The sequence below is a fragment of the Dermacentor albipictus genome, chromosome 1, assembly GCF_038994185.2.
Source record: "Dermacentor albipictus isolate Rhodes 1998 colony chromosome 1, USDA_Dalb.pri_finalv2, whole genome shotgun sequence".
NCBI lineage: Eukaryota > Metazoa > Arthropoda > Arachnida > Ixodida > Ixodidae > Dermacentor > Dermacentor albipictus.
In genome coordinates this window covers 36,391,549-36,415,004 of record NC_091821.1, presented here as the reverse complement: position 1 = coordinate 36,415,004, position 23,456 = coordinate 36,391,549, and the positions used below count along the sequence as shown (strand labels likewise).

The following is a 23,456-nucleotide window of genomic DNA, read 5'->3' as shown; positions in this document are numbered from 1 at the left end:
CAGGAGAGCGTTGAAGGCCGGCGCCTGCCGTTTCTCTGGTGACCGCGCACGTAACACGAACCCGGTGGAGGAGATCGCGCACGGCGAGTACATGATCCGCGTAGCGCCGGCGATTGCGGTACGAGAGCGCATGCCAAATAATGCCGCAGCGGTGCTCCGCAGCAAGGAATGGAATTCGCTACCTCAGGAACACAACCTGGCGATTCAGTCCCCTAAGGATTGCTAAAGTGACCAAACTGCGCATTCACGGCCCATTTACTTTTTGAGCACATTCCCTCTCTCCCCGCTCCTTCCCCACAACTCACCACCACCGTGAACCTCGTAAAAGGTTGCTGACAATAAACCATACTCACAATACATGTACAGTTAGCACCTGAAATTGCCAGCGAAGCAAATAACACCGTGATTGAACCAGCTTCTTTATTATATCATCATTTAAAACGGTAGTACCGGTACATCACAGTTCAGACTTTTCTCTCGTCCAAAATGAATATAACTGTGAAGACTATGTGTTCAGAATAGATGTTGCACAGAGCACCACTTTCCGTGCTATTGCACAGAGACGAGCGAAACTTGCTGTAAGCATTTGACAGCAGGACGCCGCAGCAATGTTCCATGCACGTAACATAAAAACAGAGAATCTCTGGTAAAGTTCAGTTGCGCCACTGAGAGAAAGCTGGTGCCGCACTTGGTTGGCCGCTGCAAATGGGGGAGGGAATGAAAAAGAAGACAAGGTTATTTCACATACGAAAGCTCTGCGCTAGTAAGGGAACAGTGAAAACATCATAAGCAGCCACTCACAAAACAGGACTGAAGTGTACATACCTTGGGATTTCATCTATAAAGTTAGAATTCAAAAGATAACAAACAGCCTAATCTACTCTTAAATGTTCTATGCGTGCGACAGCATAATAGTCGACTCTCAAGTTAACGAAATCACACGTGCAGACAAGAACTTAGCTAGACCGAAGATTTCGGCAAATCGAGGTTTTTATTTCTTACCAGCGCAAATTTTAAATTTTATACATATCCACAAAAGCCCTCTTGCCTGGCACACTGTAAACGGAATATATATATATATATATATATATATATATATATATATATATATATATATATATATATATATATATATAAAATGTTAATAAAGAAACAAAAATCGAGTGTCCAGGCCCATTATGCGGAGCCACGCGAGCTAAAGGTCGGCATTGCGCGAACGTGAGTGAGAGAGAGAGAGAGAGAGAGAGAGAAGGAGATTGTTGATGATGGGAAGGAAAGGTTGGGGTAAAGTGCAGCGCAGTAACTGTCTCTCAGCAGAGGACACCTCAACCGCGCTGCACAGGGGTTAGGGAATGAAAGTAGGGGGAGCGAACGTGAGGCATCGTTTTTATGGTGCGGCAAGGTATTTTTAGTCGCGAAGGCCTTTGTCTGACACGACACAAGCCACCATAGAGCCACCCCCCCTCTCTCTCAAACACACGCACACATAACAAACAAATAAACGGCGGCCATGACTCTTTAGTGGAAGTACTAGAGTCATGAGCTTCCACGAAATATGACACTAGGTCGTGTAAACGAAGCGCGATCACGGACACGAAACAAATTTATTAAAGCGAACCCTCCCGGACTTTTCTGGCCGTGGCTGCTGCAGCTGTCTTGCCGAATAGCTCACACTTCAAAAATTAAAAAAAAAAACGGATCTGACGCAGTGTGGCAATTGACGTAAGCGAAGCTTTCTGTGCTGTTTGCTTTGATTGACGATAACTAGCGTTGATGATGACGGCGAATATTTAATTTCTTCAACGTTTAGTCCAACACGAAAGTGGTGAGTTGATGTTAAACGTTACCTTGCGTGCATCACTGCTGTTTGACTGCGGCGTAGTACACAGAACACAGAGGGGGCTGTGTTCGCTTGAGGCGTTGTTGGGTGCCATAGTTCATAACCTCCGAGAGGGTTGAGCATATTCATTGCCTCACATGGCATATCGCATCGTGGCAGAAGTATTAAACTTGAATTGGATTATGTGGCTGTAAGTGCCAAGACCACAATCGGATTACGAAGCAGCCGTAGTGGCGGGCTCCGGATTAATTATGACACTGTGGTGTTGTTTAACCCCTTAACTGGCAGCTCAACAATATTGTTGACCTTACAAAAACATCTACTAACACTAGACGAAATTGAACATTAGTCTGTGGCTTTCAATTTAGATATATGTACCTGCTCAACAGTGGTATCCACAAAAATGTCGACCGTGAGCAGCAGCAGATGTTTTGGTGACAAAACTTTAAGACCTCGTCGTTGTCTTCGTAGCGAACGCGGTGGTCATATTATCGTTAATGCTAAATATTTTCCTTTGTTTAAAAAAGCTTTTTTTTTATCCATTGATGTGCATCTCAAGAACACACATTTACCTTGTCAAAGGCAGTGAGTGCCAAACACAAGTTTTCGAATTTGCCTTTAACCCGCCGGTCAACAATATTTCCGACCCACCGTATGTCACTTAGTTTTTAGAGAAACCCTTTCATATTTATAACGTATGTATTTGAACAATAGGAAGGAGAATTAAAGCAATAAATGCAACCTAGGAGAATTCTTTCTTATCTTGCCAGTTAAGGGGTTAACGTGTCCCTGAATCTAAGTGCACGGGCGTTTTTTTTTTGTTTTTTGCCTCCGTCAAAATGCAGCTGCCGCGGTCGGAATCAAACCCGCGACCTCGAGCAATGCCATAGCCGCAAAGCTACCGCGGCGGGCACAGAAGTGTTTATTTGACATGTGACCGCTTCCCTAGTGTCGCCCAGACCCTACGGTGCGCTCTAATGCGGCGCTGCTACTGCAAGCCCTGTGTAAGTTGCCCGCTTGACAAATTTGTATGATGTTTATTTTTCAGAAATAGCAGAAACGTACAGTAATGTGCACTGAACTTAAATTTATCCCGTTTGCCCGCAACCGCTATCGTCCTTACGCCAGAAAGATAAATAATAGAGAGTTTTAGAATAGGTGTCCCAAATAAATAGCGTCGAAGCCACTGCGCATGCGCGAGACGCAAACTGCGTTTGGGTTTTGCGTTGGAAACGCTATTTCACCGATTTAGCGGGAGCCCAAACAGCGGCCCCAAAAGCTTTGCGTCAGCAAACATGGCGGCACCCATCGAAGCGACGGCTCTAACCTAGCACCAAACTGGGTTCGATTCGTGGTAACGCGTGAAGTTCACAAGCTAGGAGAAGTGACTGTGCTTATCGCTTTCTCTCAACTAGCGTGTGTTATGTAGATTGATTCATTAGACGCCGCTGATTCCGAATTCGATCGTGGATTTCACGACCTACTCTATATTTGTCCACAACAATAATAATATTTGTCCCACAACAATAATCGTCATCTGCCTTGCTTGCGTTTCCCTTCTGGAAAACTCGGCGCTCGCTACTTTCCTGTCAAGAACGCTGCGTCACACTGATAACGCGCATGCCGTTCGTGACTGGGAAGTACCGGGCTCGCAGCGTTAAAGAAAGGAAACGCGGGCAAGACAGATGACGATTATCGTTGTGGGACAAAATACGCCCCAAAGGGTGTAAATTTTCCGAAGAGAGTGCACACTTTTAAAACGATTGCGCCATTTGGGGTGTATATTTGCCCCACAACGATAATCGTCATCTGCGTTGCTTGCGTTTCCTTTCCTGAAAACTCGGCGCTCGCTACTTTACTGTCGAGAATTCTGCGTCACCCTGATAACGAGCATGCCGTTCGTGACCTGGAAGTACCGGGCTCGCAGCGTTAAAGAAAGGAAATGCGGGCAAGACAGATGACGATTAGTGTTGTGTGGCGAATATACACCCCAAAAGGTGCAACTGTTTTTTGAGTGTTCGTGCTGCACCTCGCTTCAACGTGAAATAAGCGGCGAGAACACAGCGCATACGAAGCCAGAGGCTCTCGGCGCGCCTCTGTACTGACCGCAGATCGCTTTCAAAATAGGACCCGTGTCGCCGCGTCATACGCAGCCGCCGCCGGAGTACAACGCCCCTCTGCTGACTTGCGCGTGATGGAAGACTGCGCACTTCCTCCCTTGCGCGCGCGAGATCGAGAATCCTCCGCTCACCTCACGCTTTCCCTCGTACGACCGCATAGGCGCGTGGCCGCAACGTTATCGCACTTGGACATATACGGAACATCACGGCGACAGCGACGGTGGACGTTCGCCTGCAGTGTCCATACAATTGCTATCGCAAGAGAGAGCAATGCTTTTTCGCCAACGTCCGTGCGGGTCGCTCCCGCTATGTCAGTAAAGTGCCGTGCAATGCACGAATACTTTATGAAATTGAATGGCACTATAAGCCTACTTCACAAAGCCCACAGAAGGAATGAACTACGCATATGTAATGTCCCAGAGAAAAATAATAATAAACGTAAACATTTTAGTTCAGTCCAATTTTGTTAAACTGACGATCTATTTCACCAGTTAAAGGGACACAAAAGGCAAATACCAATTCAACATGCACTGTTAAAATACCCTTCCAGAAACCTTGCAGTGCTTATTAGGTGTCAAGAAAATACTTAGTTTACGAGAAAATTGCATCTGAAGGGTCCGCATAACGTTAGCGCAATTCAAGTCACCTGCCCCCGAGCGGGGGAGTGGTGACGTTGCACATGCCATCACTGCCCTTTTGTTCCGCGGGTGAGTAAAGCGGCACCCGACAGACGGCGCTACGATTTCTTGCTCAATACTGCTAAATTGGGTGCCTCGATGCGTGAGCGCACCCTACTGCTCAAAAGGCAAACGCGCGGCCGTGGAGAAACCGAGCCAGGACAGAGCGTTCTACTCGCCGCTGCAGCTGTTCTTGGTCAAGCAGCGTAGACCACTTGGGAATTTCGCGACATCACACGGGCGTGGCATCCTCTGCTACTTGCAGTTTGGGCGAGTTTCGCAAACCAGGAAAAGCAGCACCGCACTAAGCGACGACGAAATTAGTGAAGCACGAAAGAGCGGGCGGCACAGAGAGGAGAAAGGCGAAACCTTTCGACTGCGCGCGTCGTTGTCAAGGGTAACGTCAATCAGTTCTTTTTAATGCGAAACGATTATACGCCTCATTACGCAAAAATCCGGCGTTGTAGTCTGCGCGTGACCGAATGATGGTCACAAAAATGGCCGACGGCAAAGAGTAATGCAGTAAAACACGTTGTGGGGCTTGTTGGTGCATAGCTTTCAATAGATGAAGCGCCAAAAGTGACGGCACACAAGAAGAAATACAGACAGGACAAAGCGCTTCCTGTCTGCATTTCTTCTTGTGTGCCGTCACTTTTGGCGCTTCATCTATTGAAAAGCAAAAAGTAAAACCACATAAAAAATAAAGTGACGTCAGGTTCCTGAAAATATATTATTGCTTTTAAAAAGAAAGTTGGATAAATTTCGGTCTGGCAGGGAATCGAACCCTGGCCTCCAGAGTGCGAGACCAGCACGCTTCCGTGACACCACGGCGACTCCACGGTTCTCGTTGACCAAATGCATGGAGGAAAGAGAAACATACGAGGGAACCAGAGTGAACTAGGCTCTACTACACTGTAACGCTGCCCCTATCTAGTACACTGTAGCTCTACTAGACAATGGTTGAGTGGACCGAGCGGCACTCTCCTGCCGAGGCGCCGCGTGTGGAAAAATAGTGCGAGGGCGCTGGGGGCGACCTGGATTGGGACCGAGACGCGCTTCGCGGCATATTTAACGTAACTTCGCTACGGGCGCCGAGACCAATTGCGCGCGTACGCTCTTACAATGGTGCCGCATTTCAACTGCAAATTTATAGCGACACCTTTTTGCTACGTATACGTATTTGAGGCATGGGTTATTCAACATGAAGTCTTCAAGTTCGCTGTCGTTGTCAAGTGTGTCGTGTGCTAGCGGACGCTGTTTTTCTCGAAGAAAGATCAGAAAGTCTGTGCAGTGAAAATTTTTATGGTTTTACTTGCATTGGCGCGGCCGCGACCCTTGTCGGCCGGAACCAACTGTATACTTGAAGAAAAGAGGGCTACGAAGACACGGACTAAAAGAGGAACATGTACGACGGACAAGGCGCTACTTTCAACTAAATGTTTTTTTGAAGAAACAAGATTTTAAATAAAACAGTATTAAAAAACGCCTGTAAATCTGTTAATTTGACACAGGCAAGGAAAACATTTTATAGACATGTCTGCACCCCATTAAAACTGGTTGGCCAATGTGGTACCGCACTTATTTTCTACAACGAACATAGCAGATCTACAAATATCTCTACGTGTATGTGAGGCATGCCGTTCCTTTAATTGTTTTATTATTGTACTTAGGCTAGTGCACCGGATAACTGAAAGCAGCGGTTTATAATACAGAAGTCGCTTAGTTGAGCGGACGTACAGTTCAGAACGGCATTACATTTAGGTATGAAATGTAGAACCTTAAAAAAAATAAAGCCGAAGGACATCACCTACGTAGCCGCCTACCACAACTGGTACGTTGCGGAAAAGAACAAGATCAACACGCTCATAAGGAAAACATACAAGATAGCCCTGGGCCTCCCGGAATCGACGAGCACCGAGCTCCTGACTCAGCTGGGCATATACAACACCCTGGAAGAAATAGCCGAACCACAACGCATCTCGCAGCTCGAACGCCTGTCGACCACAACGACGGGAAGGTATATTATGAACACGCTCGGCATAACGTACCACAACCAGCACGGCCAGAAAATTCAAATCCCCAACAAAATCAGAGAGACCATTACGGTGGCAACCATCCCAAGAAACGTGCACCCCGATTACAACCGAGATACAAGAAAGGCAAGAGCCGAGGCTCTGCTCCGTTCATTCGGCAGGGAGAGAAACGCGCACATTGTCGACGCAGCCGAATATCCGAACGGCCAAAAATACACCGACATGGTCATAGACCCAAACTCCAAAATCAAAACCGCATGCAGCGTATACACCAAACACTCGGAAATAGCGGAGGAAGTAGCGATCACGCTGGCCCTCACAGAACAGGAATGCGAAGTCGTACTAAGCGACTCGCAAACGGCAGTAAAGGATTACGCCAATGGTAGAATTTCCAAGGAAGCCCTGTCCATTCTGGCCAAAGCGGGCAGACCCAAAACCGCGAGCTCGAGGATCATATGGTTCCCCGCACACGTCACCACGGAAGGCGACGCGCTCACGAATATAAACGAGGCGGTGCACCGGACGGCGCGAGAGATGACCCGCCGCGCCGAACAGGGCAACGCCTCTCACACGATAGCGAACATTCCTCGCGCAGAACGGGACAGGCTCACCTGATACAACGACATAACCAGTGCATATCTAAACGCCAGAAGGATATACCCACAGCCGAGTCCCGAATTGAAAAAGGAGGCAGGCCGTCGCCTGGAGACAACTCCAGACGAACACCTTCCCTAATCCGTTCCGTCTGAAACGTATTTTTCCAGATAAGCATCAGGACGACACGCTCAAATTGTGTCAGGAAGGACTAGCAACACTCAAACACATGCTGTGGGAGTGCAATGTAGTTATAGGAAGGATGGCAGTTGCTCCGGAGACCCTGTCGTCGAGGTGGGCCGCCGCTCTGCGCAGCTCAGACCTCGGAATCCAGACGTGAGCAGTCCAGCAAGCCTGTGAGGCGGCGTTGAGGCAGGGCCTTGACGTTCCCCCGTGGGAGACCTGAGCCCGGGTCGCGTTAAACCTCGCCGGACGTACAAGAAAGTTGTATCCATCCATCCAAGGACGCAGCTACCTTTTTTTTTCTTTCTTTAAACAAATTGTGGCGTTTTCACCACCTGGGTTTCTTTAACGTGCTTCTAAACAAAGGTACAAGAGTGTATTACGATATCGTTCCCATCGAATTCCGCGACCTGGTTTGAACCAGTGAGATCGAGTTTAGCAGCGCAACGCCATATCCACTATGTAGCCACTAAGACTACCGCGCCGCTTTTTTTGCTTTCTTTTTTAAGCATGGACTGATAAAAATTTTCACACGGCTTACGGGCCAGAGATAGGCATATACAGGGTGTCCCAGCTAAGTTTAGCCACAGTTTTTAATGATGCGAATGCCGCGTAGCTGGACAGAACCAAGGTAATGTTGTTTGCTGTCGCTTGGAGATACTCAAAATGTTTTCATTCCGCTGAATTAGATAGTCATAATTAATAAACTTCTCAAATGTTATATTATAATATTATAAAGTGTCAATGAGAAAATTGTAAAGCGACATGAAAAACTCCCAATACAGTTTTCTGTTGCTCAATACGTGCTACGTAAAAGTTTTTCCGAGCGTGAATTCGGTCGCTGCTGCTGTAGCGCTTATCTTGCTTAATCGCAATCGATGCTCCGCCTTTCGAGCGAAACTGCGACTTTTTTGTTTGTTTTTTGCTTTGGAGTTCGTAACTCACTCTTTGCAATAAAGTTAGACACCGAAAGTTTCAGAAGTGAGGCGTTTCGGATATTACGGACTTCGGATAAAGCGGACGTTTGTTGTCGGATTATCAGGGTCCGTTGTAACGATCGAGAGTCGACTGTACTTATCTAACAGTACCAGTCCAATTCTTCTCCCTTCTCTCCTTTTTTTTATTAATTATTGACTTCGACGTGTTTGATTTTGATCTTTTCTTCGACTTTTTTATTATTTGTATTTTGTATCTATAATCAGCTATGCGTATTTTGCCTCGATATCTACTTTTGCCCCCTAGGGGCCCCTATGCAACGTACAACTGTACTTTGATGGTATAATAAATAAATAAATAAATAAATAAATAAATAAATAAATAAATAAATGAAGCGACTACAATGCTTTCGCATTCCCACACGTAAGCAGTCTTAAGTGCCTCTGACGAATTTTTTTCTAGAAATCAAATAGAACTGGAGAAGTATCATTTTCATTCGCTTTATGATGCAATACAATGATATTTTCTATTGTTTGTGGTTGAGTACCAGTGACGCAATAATAACGAGCAGTGCCTTCGTAATCGGGCTAGTACTTGAATGTCCCGGGGCAGTCTGTAATCGTGTCGTGCATTTACCTCAACATCTCGATTATTAAAGCTCTGTTCACTATAATCTCAGCACCTCAGACGTTCTCGAGCACTAATCTCTCATTTTAGCTTGACTTAATACTTGCGTTTAGTGTCCCTTTACACTCTTAAAGAACGTTGATGCGCTTTGAGTCGTATCTTGTCCCACAACGATAATCATCTGACTGGCCCACTTTTCCTTTCTTTAACGCTGCGAGCTCGGTACTTCAAAGTCAAGAGCGGCTTGCGCATTATGAGCGTGACACAACATTCTCGACAGGAAAGTAGCGAGCGCCGAGTTTTCAAGAAAGGAAACGCAAGCAAGGCAGATTACGATTATCGTTGTGGGACAAGATACGACCCAAAGGGTGGAAACTTTTTAAAGACTGAAAGAAAAAAAAAAGCGGCGTTCATATTGAACGATAAGGAAAGGGGGAACCCGAGGTGCCGGATTCTTATTGCGATATCGATTATGTGGACACACGAGGCGCGTCCGCATCGTCGGCGTCGCCGCCGTGCTGTCATGGTATCGACGGCGCACGCGCGTGCAGCCCGCGCCTGTAGAGTTACACGGTCCCCAGAGAACGCGAGGGACACGCAGTGCACAAGGTCAATTCAAATAGGTCGCGAAGCTTCGGGCGAAAAGCGGTTCAGTACAGATTGTCACCGACATCAGCATGGGGGGTTATGGGAGCAGCGATTGAAGCGCGACTATGTTTGAAGGGAACAAACATTGGGAAAGAAAAACGCGTTTTTTAATTCAAACGAGACACAGTTAGATTCATTCAACGAAAATAAAATTCCTAGTCAATTTTATATATTCGTGATGAGTTAAGAAAATACGTTTAATTTTATTATTATTAATAAATGCATTTCGTTTCAGCGCCCATCGCTACAGGGGGCGTTGACGCCACTATCACTCGCAGTGCAATGCACGTCTTGAAATGGGCAGAAAGGCGCACTCGTATCACCTGTTGAAATACGCCCCCCTCACAATTTGTGCTTTCTTGCTAGTCGAAGTTTGTCTGAATTTGGTGACGCGGGTAGCTTCATTGCTTCTTAATCTGTTCAGTCAAAAGTGGTGAGTTACGACCGCCAGATAATTGTGTAGTTGTTTTCGTGCGACTGCGCCGGCCGACGGGCTTGGCATCCGACAATAGGATCAGCACTCTACACCTAAAGCTTTCGTCGGCCTCCAAAGAAAGTATGTTCTGTGCAGGGATGCGATTTCGACAACCGTACGGCTGGCCTTTTCCTGCATCGCTTTCCACGCTGAAAGCTCGAAACGCTCACCAAGTCGAATGGCGGGGCACTTGAATATATAGCTCCAAAGGAAGAACAACAAAACAAATTTCGCGCCTTCGAAAACAAAATGACGTCACTTCTGCTTTTAACGGACATGGCGTCACATTATTTTTTTCTTCCGCCGGAAGTGTTCCCACCACATACAGATGGCGCTAAGCCCCATGAACCGGCGATGGACCACCATGTTTTGAACGTATGGGTTCCTATGGAAGCTTCGCTACCAGGTATATTTACCTTGCAGTGCATGTGGCAGCAAAAACAACGAAGCCAAGAGGTCGCACCGTCACACTCCGCTCAATCAGCTCCGCAGCGAAACGAAGGCAGCATTCTGCCTAGCACTGCTGGCATGACCATTGCGCGCACAATAGGCTGTCTTGCGTGCTGTGTCGCGTCAACCTGTCGTCCCCGCGTATTTCTCGCGCACCGTCTGAAGAGCTTCAGCGCAACGCTAAACACTGTTATCGCTTTCAATGACTCGCCCTCGGGACCCGCCGCGGTTGCTCAGTGGCTATGGTGTTAGGCTGCTGAGCACGAGGTCGCGGGATAAAATCCCGGCCACGGCGGCCGCATTTCGATGGGGGCGAAATGCGAAAACACCAGTGTACTTAGATTTAGGTGCACGTTAAAGAACCCCAGGTGGTCAAAATTTCCGGAGTCCTCCACTGCGGCGTGCCTCATAATCGGAAAGTGGTTTTGGCACGTAAAACCCCATAATTTGACTCGCCCTTGGGGCGAAACTGCCCAATTGTTAAAGCTGGATTCACACGGGAGGGCAAAATCCGGCCTGGTTCGTCGGCTAAACAGCTAAGTGGTCACTTGCCGCAGGCGCCACCGGGCAAGGCCGCATTCACAGGATAGGAGCAAGGCAAATAAAATACACCTGGTAGCGAAGCTTCCATAGAAGCCCATTCGTTCAAAATATGGCGGCTCAGCAGCGACTCATGGGGCTTAGTGCCATCCTTTGTGACGAGGGACCACTTCTGGCGGAGCAAGAAATAACAAAACGCCAATTCTGTTAAAAACGGAAATGACGTCATGTTGTCAAACGCGCGAAATTTCTTTTTGTGCCCTGCTATTGGGGCTGTATTTTCAAATGACCCGCTATTCGACTCTATGGGCATTTCGAGCTTTTAGCGCGGAAAGCGATGCAACAAAACGCCAGCTGTGCGTGTGTACAAATCGCTTCCATTCACAGAACATCGTTTCTTCGCAGGCCGAACAAAGCTTTGGGTGTTGAGCGATGGCCGCACCATCGGACGCCAAAGTCCATCGGCCAGCACAACCGCTCAAAGGCAGCTAAAAATAAACAATTATATGGCGGTTACAATTCACTACTTCTGACTGAGCACGTGGAACAATGATGAAACACACCACGCAAACGCTGCGCCACCAGAATTTAGACAATAAACGTTGACCACGGCCGGACTCCACCCTATCCTCCGCGCAGAGGAGAGAGTCGAGTCCGGCCGTGCGTTTACAAGCAAAGCAACACGTGAAGTTTAAGTGCGCGCATTCAATAGCTGCACTGCATTACATTTGATAGCGGCATGAACGCCCCCTTGTATAGCGGCTGCGAAGGAGGCATTCTTTGTTAATCATTAGGTAAAAGAAGAGTTGTCTTTCCTTTTCTTGCTGCAAGTATATAACATTGATTAGGAATTTAATTGTTGCCGAATGAAATCCAACTGTCCCTTTTCATTAAAGAATTCAATGGCCAAGCACTCCGTAGAGTTGGTTAACCAGCGGAGCTGAAATGTGCGGCCCCGGGGTTTAGTACTGGGTTAACTCAGACGATCAATTAAACGACGGCTTGGTAGGCTGCCGGATCCTTGGTACGCAGTTGCCGCGTGCGCTTGGCTGCACGAGGAGAGAAACAGCTGCGCGCGCTCGTCTGCTACGGAGAGCAACGACGTCACTACTGGCGCTGCCAATTGTGCTCCTTTCCGCGCATGCGCATGGGGTTGCGCCGGAGGAGTTTTTGGCGTACGGGCGACAGACGGACGAACTGGCTAGCTGTAAAAACGGTGTTTCTTTCTGAAGGTTTGTTCCCTCCTCACATAGGTGGCGCTTCAATCGCTGCTCCCGTGACTAGTGTTCTAGGTACAGTGAACTAGAATTTTCTAGTTCACTGTAGTTCTAGGGCTCCATTCTTGAAACACATGGCCTCTGCACGGCTGCCATTATCCGCCATGTTGACTCTCCGATTGACTGTAGAGAGGCCACGTGTTTTGAAGTTTGTGCAGGGAAGTGGAAGTTTTGCAAAATGCAATTTTGCGTTTTCCTCAAGATGACAAAGCGCGACGCGGAGATGCAAATGCTATCGACGAATACTTTTTTTTTCTGGTCCTTGGCCACAATATTACGACGTTAGCACTTCAATAAGAAGGTAAGCGGTAGTGTGCAAAAGCCCGTGCAATGCATCTGCAATTTCATGAATATGTGGTGGTGATCCAAGATAGCCGCCATGTCAGCTTGATGATTGGCTGAAGGAATATGCCATGTGGAGTGTCACAGGAGGGGCTGTTTTGTAAACATCAATTTCACGTTGCGCTGGGCCGCCATTGCAGATATTTTTCGTCATAATTGGTGGTGCGATGAGCCGCGCGAATTATGCTAATGAGCGGCCATATGCAATGGCAACAGAGAGGCATGCATATTGCTGCATTTTCCCCATCGTTTGGGGCCATGAAAATCTTTTGTTCATCCCACGTGCTCATAGCATTTACTTCGCTCTCGGCTGATGGTGGAATTTGTGTTTTGGGCCACCATATTAAAAAAAAACACCTTTATTTGAACTAATCTTGGTTGAACATTACAAACCTGTGACTTATTGCCCTTTTCAACACTGCATTTGTGTTGTAATCAAGAGTAATGACTTTTTGCATCATCAGAAGTTATGGAATTGGCAGCTTTTTAATTTATATTGTACACAAGAAATGTACACAAGGCGGCACCATGAAGTTTCCTCACGCGGTGCGGGTAAGCAGCGAAGTGAACAAGAGATGGCAGTGCCAGCACTTGCGTGGCACAAACGGATACCTCTTGCACACGCAACGCTATCGGTGATATTCTCAGCCAGCCGAGAAAAAGAAATACAAGGGGATGCTGGGAATTCTATCGTGCATGTGATCATGTAACATAATAGGCAAGCTGTGCTACACATGTCCGGCCTCGGCGTATGCTTGTCGCCTGTGCTCAGGTGGGTTCCTTCGTTTGGTCGGTGTGTCCTCGATGTGCACTTTACCTGCTTGTCACTTGTGCTCACACAGGTTCTTTTGTCTTTTTTTTCCCCCCATTCTGTCTATGTAAAGTTCCCAGTGTGCATGCAATGCACTCAATAGAAAGGAGTGGTTTCAGACGATGTTGTCTTGTGAATGCTAAGTGTGTTCCTGCCTAATCTTTGCTTCTTTCCTAATAGCGCCCAGTGAAAGCAGTGGTCTCATACATAATCATCTAGTACATTCTGCACCTTACGCACATGCTAACTAGGGGCGTGGCCATTTAAAGGAGAGTACAAAATTTTTTTTGTTGCTTTGAGTGATGATCCTAGATCAGTAAACCTCAAAAAAAAAAAAAAAGGCAAACCTCACAGTGCTCCAAATAATGCAATATAGCTTTACTACAGCTACTTTTGGTTTCGTTTCCTGGGAGTTTGCTATGTCATGATGACCGGACACAGTAGGTAGTCATGTGTGAACATGCCATTGCACGTTTTCACACTTGCTCCTGCTTGCCTGGTCACCTCCTATGCTGCTACTTGTTGTGAGAGCCGATTTAACAGCATAGCAGACTGAACGAATGTCAACACCTTGCAATGCCCTGCTCACACATAAATACCTTGCATTATGACGTCACGACATAGTAGAAATGAAACCAAAACTGGCTGTAGAAATGCTATTATAAAATTATTTAGGGCACTGTAAGGCTTGTCACTATTATTTTTAGAGTTCAGAGGTCTAGGACCTTTATTTAAAACACACACACCTAAATTATTATGTCAGTACTCCCTTAACGGCCGGGAATGCAAATTGTTCACTTGCCCTAGTGTGATTGATCAGAACCGGACTTTCATGAGCAAAAGCCAGATTCTGACCAATCACGCGAGGGCAAGCAAAGGGTCTGTTTTTCAAATCAATACAAGATCGCCCTACAGGTCGGGATTTGCCATTTAATAAGGACCGAAGATGCGCACCAAAAGCTGCTGAAGCGTCAAAGGAGTGCACGCACTTGTTCCCAGTGCCATAAGCTAGGCCTGTATTTACGGCATATATTTATGGCGACTGCAATTATAGGGACACTCAAGCCAATTTTTCAGAGTCGTTGCCTTTGCGGTGATGTTCTGGTGTTGGCTTGATCGGTTTGACAGGCTTTCTTTTTAATTAAAAAAGAGAAAAGGTCTGAACAAAACCTAGGCTGCTTTAAGTGACGTTATGGGTTATTTCTCTACATCCTCCAAAACATTTACACTGACACTTCATTAATTAATTAAGTTAATAAAAGTTAGCCAATTAAAGTTAAATTATTCGTTCACAATGAAAACAAAAATACTCAACTACACCCATGAAACAATAAAGCACTGACATTTATTTGAACAAAACAAAGAGAAAGAAAAAATATTCACTCGCTTTCTGTGCTGCGTTCACAGCTAATGCTGTAGAGATATACAACCACCGTTAAATTTCTTGCACAATTTCTATTATTCAGACTTATTTGCGGCACGACACAGGTCCCATAGAGCCTATGTAAAACAACAACTTATCTTTGGATGCTGAACTATGGTTTATTGAATTTTGCAGACTCAATCTGCACAAGCTGAGTCGCAAACATCATTGCCGCAAACTCAGTTTCTGTTGTTTGTGTTTTCACTGACTTTTTACAACTGCCCTTTCGCCGGTACGGCGGACTAAAACCAAAACTTTAGATCCTTGGCTTGCGAAAATTTAGGTCCCTGGCGGCAAATCTGATTCGATGTGGTCGTGGTCATGCCGAAAATGGAGTAGCCAGAATCCAAATTTTTTGCCACAGATTTTTCGTCAAGAAGTTTCATGAAGGCAAACAGGTTGTTTTCACCGTGCCACACTGTCATCTTGACGACCGGATATCATGCACATGCGAATTTGGAAAGTATGTACACACACATTGTCCACCATTAATCTGGCAGAGTTACTGATAAAGCTACATGCTGAAGAGACCTTATGACTTATTCACTCAGCTGACAGCCCGGAATTTGTTCTGACTGCCCATAAAAAGCGTGCCAGTTCGAATAATATTTAGCTGGCATGCATAGTACGCATATGTGAAAGACTTATAGACATTCGTAGTGCACTGCACAGCACAAAATTTTCATTTTCCTGCGGCCAAGTTACAATGTGCCCCCAAACACCTACACACTATACTCAAGAGACGCAGACACTGTAAAGGATTGCTTAGGCTTGGATTCCAAAGCTAAACGCTAGCCAACACATGGCTATGGCTGGCTGTGTGGTTGCCACTGAACACACACATTCAGATACATTTAGCACTTTCCTTTGAAATTCGTGTCTTGGCGCATGATGGTGCGATTGGCCCAGCACTTCCACCCTTGTCAAGTTATTAGAAAGTTCGCATTAACAAACGGCTGCAAATTGAACAAATTTAAATCCTTTTTTATTGTTTGAAGTAGTCTTTACATAGTCTCTCTGCTTCTTGCTCCTGAAGTGCAAATCGACAAGCACACGGGGAAGAGTGTCGAGAGATTGCTGTGACATGACATGAACCAAGTAGGAACGGTTGGCTTCACTGGCGATAGGAGGGTCGGCCACTAAAAAATAAAAATAAAGCAGCTTCACGCCTAGGGAAGCAGTAGTGACACCTGATGATGTTTTTTTTTTCAAGCTTGCGCGCATTAAGGGGTGCAGATGGAGTCGAATAACGCGAAGTGGCATGCTTTCATGTTTGAACTCAACAAGTGTTCCTTAAAGCAATATATGGTTTTTCACTGGGATGTCTCACAGTGTGTTTGAATTATGCAAAAAGTCGAATTACCCAAGACTGAATCAACTGTATATGGTTTCCTGTCGGGACGTCTCAGCATGTTTGAATTAAGAAAAAAAGGCAACATAACCAAAAACAAATGCTTGCCAGGATCCTTCCTAGGGTTTAGAGGGCTCCGACTATCATTCAACCGAAAAAACAAGACAATTGAACACTGACGCATCAGTACTTCTCTCAAACCAATTGCTCAGAATATAAAATTGCTTCAGCAGCTATAGTATGTGTTGGCCTGAACAGAATAAATAGAGTAACACTATCAATTTACATGTCTTCCTTGCATGTTTCACTTCAGCCATCCAATCGGCCTCCTTTTCCACTTCTTTTACACGAGGACACATCCCAATGACAATCCTTTTAACATTACCACTCTTCTAAATGAACATGTGAAACTCACCTCTGATTTCCAAAGCCAGGAGAAGAACCTGTAAAATAGTGGTACACAAATGAGGTAAAAGAAAAAGAGACCTGATTATAGTAATATTGTGAGTATAATAGTGCAAGTAGTCAGCCAAGTCTACATTTCATGAATAGCGACTAGTACATTTATGTATGGACAGACATAGGAGAAGCTGTTTAGGTGTTTCCAGAGGACCTCTAGGAAGGCAACGTGCTCATTCCAGAGAGGCAATATGTGAAAGTGAATAAACTTATAAAAGCTTTGCAAGCCTCCTGCTTCACCAGACTGCAAACAGATAAAAGACGTGCCCAGTATTCATCTTTACTAACACACTGCATCATGAGGTTATTACAAATTAATCGCATATTATATGGAAGACAGATCAAAAGTTGACTGACTGTGAAGTTAAATGTCCCAAAGTAACAAGCAGGATATGGGTAGGGTTGTTCATTTTCCAGTTTTATATTTTTAAAATTAAAATTCCATGGGCGAAAATCAGGTGTTGTTTTTGAAGTGGAAAACCAGGAAGATATCGGAGTTTTTGATATTTCCTGGCAACTTGCATGAATGATTAACATATATAATGGTCTTTTTGGACAAACAAAGTTATGCAAATCCTCAATGGCAGGAATACTTGTAAAAGAAACCACATAAAGAAAACCAACAAACAGTGATGTGTTTGGTGATTCCCCTCTTTGTTCTCTACACTTTATTTACAAAAGAAGTACAGTAGCACACGTGGGCATGCTTTGCAAGAGGGGAGACATTTTTTTTCTTACAAGCCCACATTGATGTACATTATCTTGCATTTTTAACATTTCTGTGTCCATCCTAGAACTGCAGAGCCTTCAATCCTTGCCTGTTGTCATCCTGTTTTACTGCATCACCACATATGCTCTTGCAAGAAAATTAATGGAATACCAACTAGGCTAATCTGTTAACCTTCTTTGATTGTAACCTAGTTGAATAAACATCCTCTCAACGTCACAGCTGCCATTTGCAATGCACAGCAACATCTGCGCTGCATTTGCTTCTTAGCCCACCATTGCTGTTTACATGCATGCCATGTGCAGGAAATGCGATGTAAATAGGCCATTGTTGTATTCATGTAAATGTGGCTACTAAAAAAGAAACACATTTTTTCACTGAAGGTCAGCATGCGCTGAATATAACATATATTATTCAAGTTTTTATTTGAGCATATAGTGAATTTTCACTTAGTGTTTAGTGAATATCGCATATGAATAATCCATTAAGCACCTGTTAACTCGCAACTATTAAAAAAAAAAGAAAATCGAGTTATGCGAAAGCACGAATACAGAAGTCCTTTGGCCGCACATAGACCACATGAAACCTTTGCAAAATGCCACCAGTAATATTCTCGGTCACTTTCCCGTGCATCGGCACCAGACAAGTTGGCATCTAGGGACAACGGCATTGCAAGCACTGTGGCAGGGCAATGTGCTTGGCACAGTCAAGGTGATTGATCCTAATGCAATATTTGAAGCCAGTCATCCAAGCATAACCGTTTCCACACAGCCAAAAAGCAGACGCTGCTGCTTTCTGCATCATAATGGATTCCGGACAATTTAACTTTAACTGAAACTACGGAAGAGCTCAATTGTAGCGAATGCTGTGAACCCATTGATGCCACGAGAGGCCAGAACAAAGTGGCAGCGAGCAGCCGAGCAAGTGCACGGGAGCGGTGACATGGCATCTGGCTCAGCTAGTGAGCCACTGCTGGAAGAAAAGAGAGTGCAAGAGATGCTGCCGATGCTGCACCATTTACCTGGTATTTCCCAAGTGGAGATTTCGAGATATCCGGAGTCCGGTGCTAAATATTTTTTAGATAAGAGGTGAAAAACACATGCATCGAACCCATGGCCAGAAAAAAAAATTCAGCTTACCCCACATTTCGAGAAATCAGAGTTGGGGTTAATAAGGGTTTACTGTATTACCAAGACCTTCGAGACTGTGCTTGCTGGCAGGTTTTGCTCTGGTCGTCCCATTCGGCACGCTCGCCAGCAGAAAAGTGATCTGCCACGCGCACCCAGCTGCCCCAAGGGGGCGCTGTTAGCCAAGGGCTCTGGCACCTGTGGTGGCGGCCTTGGAAGGCAAACCACACGTTTTCAATGTGCGTGTTGCCTCTCTTTTCACGTGTTGGGGAAGATTTTCACGGGATATATCACAGGCAGTTTTTCAGCTCTGCCTTGAACATATTGCCATCTGAACCATTTAGTCCTTTTGTGCCATTATTTCATCCAGTATAGAGCATAGTCTTAGGTGGCCGTTCCTGCGGCGAGCGTCGGCATTGTCCCTCAGCGTAACCGAGCGAATGAGCACAGTGGAAGATAAAAGCGAACAAGGACCGCAGTATGAGAAGAAAAGTGTAGTGCTGCACAAGACTTGCAATGGCCACTACAAGATGGCGCCAGAGGAGCATGCCGTCGTCTGTTCACCAATGGCATGTGGAGAGTGCGCTGCACAATACCATATATGGAAACAATGTGCTGGTCTGTCTGTGGCGACTGCTGTGAATCGCACTCACGTGTCAACCACGCGCTGCCTGTTATGATCTCTCAATTAGCGAGGCAGTCGTGACACACTTCACTCCATTCACAATGTGCTACACGAGACAGATTGCCCGCACCCGCCAATACATCACGAAATGAAAACATGTATAGACCCGCGCTTACTCATCTAAACCAGAGAATGTATACAAATTAACAGTGTCTGTACAAATGCCTTTGAATGAAAAACTACAGTGAATTCACAGCGACATTACATTGCTGCAAATGCCTTAGTTTCACCGCTACTAATTCCAATATTGAAAAGAATACATAAGAACACAGACAGTACTGATCCACACACAGCTACAAGACCAAAGCATGAGGAAGGACAATAGTTTCATGAAATATGTAGAGGCCTCACCTCCAAAGCCTGGGGAGCCAAAACCCCCTCCTCCAAAGCCCATTGCTGGTTGCTGAGGGCTGGTCTGTGCAGCTAAGCCTCCGAAAGTTGGGCCTTCCACATTGCTGAACCTGTTGCACAAGGCGAGAAAAAATGGACACAAAGCATGAAACAGCCCTTTAAAACTTACTGATTTTATGAGCTGCATGACTCCAAGGAAGCTTCACTCCGAGGAGTGAAGCGACTCTGAGGAAGCTTCACTGAAGCATAAAAATGTATAGAATAGAGCTTTTTTACTTACGTCGCATGACTGTATTGAAGGAACATAAAGAAATAAAGGCAACAGGTGTAGCCGTCACATGGCACATTTTCACACACACACACACACACACACACACATAAAAAAATATCAGAGAGAGAGAAAGAGAGAGAGAGAGAAGGAATGAGTTGGCAAGATATGCACTAAAAGGCCCCTCACCAGGTCCCTCACCAGGCCCCTTCAGAAATTCTTGTTATGCATTAGGAATCATAAATTGTCTTCCAGGGGGCATTCTACCACAAGAATTTCAGAAAGGGTTTGGCAGTAGCCAAGACAGAAGCAAATGAAATGGCATGCAAAAAGATTAGTTATCCCTCTTGAAACAAAACCCTCACTCGCTCCCAGTGGCTGCAAGCGCCATTACCCTACCATCTTCCAAAGGCCCCCTTTTCTCTTTTGTCAAGACCCCTACCCCACCGGCTTACGCCTTTCCAGTGCATTTCAAGGAGTGGTTCTGTGCACTTTTGTTCTGCCATTGCATGTGACAATACTTACTTGATGCCCCAGTGGTTCCTTTGAGGAGAAGAGCATGTATACATTTTATTTAAACTTTTAACTGTTTACGCAGCACACATCGACAAAAGTTAGCAGACACAATTCTCACCACATGATGTGTGCATAACTGTGTTTCAAATCCTCAAACAAGGTGAAAAATGAAACCAAAGGTATTTTGTAAAAAAGTTATTACAGTAAATTATTTAGGTTGCTCTAAAGCTTGCTATTATTTTTTTGCAAGGTTTTCAGGTCGTGGACCTCCATATAAAGCAAGAAATGATAAGTAAAAGATGTCATGTCAGCACTCCTTGCAGCAGCTTCTTACATCCTTGAGCTAAAATGAACAACCTGTGTTTAATTCATCCAGAAGTTGCGACCTGAAGATAACTGCCCATACCCCCATGAAACACGCATAGTGGTGAGAAAAGAGTGAAATATTTGCTCAAGCATTATTTGCCTAATGAGCAATGGCAATAAGTAAGTGTGATTTGAAACAAATGTCAAATTTTAAGATATTGCTTTGAATTTACAGAACCAAACAATACAAAATTAACTCGGGTGCTAAAGGTACCTGCCCATTTCATTTCCAAAGGAGACATGCTAGATTTAATTGTAGGTCAGTGGTGACAGTCGGTTTATGGGAAAGTTGAGGCAGGCCACAACCGATACGCTCCACAGATTAGTGTACATTAGCCCCAGTGTTCTGCAGTGATCTGCCTCCTGTCTGTGTCTGTCTGTCCTATTCTGGTCTATTAAAAGCAGGTGAGGAGCAGGCCTTCTTTAAAAAGAGAGTGTTTGAGAAATATGTGACTTTGCACTCTGCTTGTGAGCTCCATGCGCTGCATGCAACTGCAAAATTTTACTGAGATGTTTACAGGTGTACTATCTGCAGACCGTGTTTTTTCACCAAGCCCGAAGGGTGGTACAGGACCCCTTTAAGTTCAGAACCCCTTTAAATTGCAATAGTGCCTTCTGGTCTGCATTTCGGCCTGCGAATTCCCTGCAAACACCTGGATTCATCTGAATGCAAGCAGAGTTATTGTTGGTTATTCTAGATTTGTCCTTCTTTAAAAGCAACTAGTGCAGATGCTGTGGTCATCTTGTTTGCAGTTACAGTGCTCAATGGTAATGTGAAATTAAAATGCATCTGTGCATTTGTTGGCTGCAAAGGAACAGATAGTAACATAAAAGTTATACATTGATTGACCCAAGACGTACAGCTCCAGCAAGCATGCTGGAGCTCTACGCACTTTGCGGTGATGCCTAGCCACCCATGACATCAGCTGCTTGGATGTTCGTGAAAATGGGATGACTTTACAAATGGCAAGAGATGCGCGTCACGCAGTTACTCCTTTGTCACAAGCAGCTGCGCTTCAATCAGATATGAAAGGCAACGTCTCAAAACTGCAACATGTTCCACTAAAACTTGATTCTTCCACTCACTATGCAAAGTGTTACAAAGCTGCTGTCAGTTCAGAAAATTTCAGTGCTGGCTAAGCATAAGTGCTTCATGCTGGAATATATACAATGCATAATATAGTAATTAAGGTGAATGAGAACTTCTACAAGCTGCATGTGCCAAACCTCAAAGTAGTGGTTATCACATTATCAATGAAAAGCAATAAAAAGATGATGCTTGATCCCACTTTCATAGGAATCGGTTGAACACAAAAGTGAAACGTGCCTTCACAGAAGCTGTTCATTGCATGCACCGGAGCCCTGCACAAACCCACCATAAACCACAGGCGTTCACAAACTGTACATGCGAAACCGAACGGGTTTTTAGTAAATTGCTTCGTGAACTCATGGTCCACTGCAGCAAAAGGCACATGATTTGAGGGTCTGCGACCGTGTGACAAGGTTTGCTTGGCACATAGTGTCCTGCTTCTGAGTCGCTTCAGCGAAGGTACGAGCATTTTGGTCCGGATCCATAGTGTCTTGGGGGGCCGGTTGAGTTGCGACGTGCTTAGCTTCAGGAATGAAAATGGCAGAGTTTGAAGCGTGCCCAGCAAATGTGCGAAGGTGTTCTGCTTCATGGTGGCGTGTCTCTCACCAGACCAAAACGAGATTCACCCGTCGACGACATTGCCTTTCTGCGCTGCTTAGCATAGCAGTTTTCTTAGTTGGCGCCATCGCAAGCGAAGTCACTGATGCTGATGCATGTTAAAGCTGCAGTCCGTAGGTGACGAAGTGTTGCAGGCTAATCCGACGCGAAAGACAAACCATGTGTGGAAACTGCGTCATCATCTCAGCAGAAGGCCTACACCAGGCTACACCATGTTGGAGCCTCCGCACTGTTGAGACTACCGAAGTGCTCACTGTCAGTGCTCGTTAGTGTCATGATGCAGTACTTCACCACTCCTAGATGGTGGCGCAATCCCTGTCAAGATAAAGCATATTTTCATGTTGGCGCCGATATCACATCTGTTACACGAAATTGATGGTGGACCCTGGCATTTTTATGCCAAGGTTCACCATCAGTTTTGTGTTAAAAATTCCATGCCCTAGTTGTGCATAGCGAGCAGAGAATTTCAGGCAATGTCTTTCTTCATAGCCTTCACAATGCATGTCATGGAAGGAGCAGGAGCCCAACGCACGATTTGAAGGGCAATCTTTGGTAGCCGACAACTCCTTTCATATGCAACTCCTTCAACTGCCTCTTGCTGAATGCTGCGAATGCATTCTACAGCTTCATTAGAAAGTGCTGCAGGGCCCCTTTAGGGTAAATGCGGAGATCAAGTGTGGAGAAGTGTGGGGAAAAAAATTTTTTTTTTCTAGGCTAAAATTTTTTTTGTTATGCAGAAAAAAAAAACTTCACAGGAAATGTCTGCTAATTTGCCTCAAAATAAGCCGATAATGGCATATTTTGGGGCAGACAAAATGATGCAGAAGATCTAGAAAAATGTCTACAGCATGATTTCTCACATTTCCATGAGCTGGTTTTTAGATTTCATGTTCCCTACATTGGTTTCGTCTTTAAGGTAGAA

At 45.3% G+C, this 23,456-nt stretch overlaps 1 protein-coding gene across 10 annotated transcripts in view; it reads right to left on the bottom strand.

The window, feature by feature from the left end:
• Positions 1-406: 406 nt before the first annotated feature.
• The window catches only part of Nup214 (nuclear pore complex protein Nup214), a 357,324-nt gene continuing 334,274 nt past the window's right edge, over positions 407-23,456 (bottom strand). For 8 of the 10 annotated variants that reach the window (XM_065430714.1, XM_065430718.1, XM_065430719.1 and 5 more), the window contains 3 exons: positions 19,677-19,786; positions 16,743-16,770; positions 407-699 (listed from right to left, as the gene is read on the bottom strand). In XM_065430714.1, the coding sequence (XP_065286786.1) occupies positions 654-699; positions 16,743-16,770; positions 19,677-19,786 (184 nt within the window). In that variant the 3' untranslated portion in view covers positions 407-653. Of the gene's footprint in view, positions 700-15,939; positions 16,116-16,742; positions 16,771-19,676; positions 19,787-20,456; positions 20,488-23,456 lie in introns of those variants that run through there. The other 2 variants (XM_065430717.1, XM_065430723.1) reach the window with 2 other exon arrangements.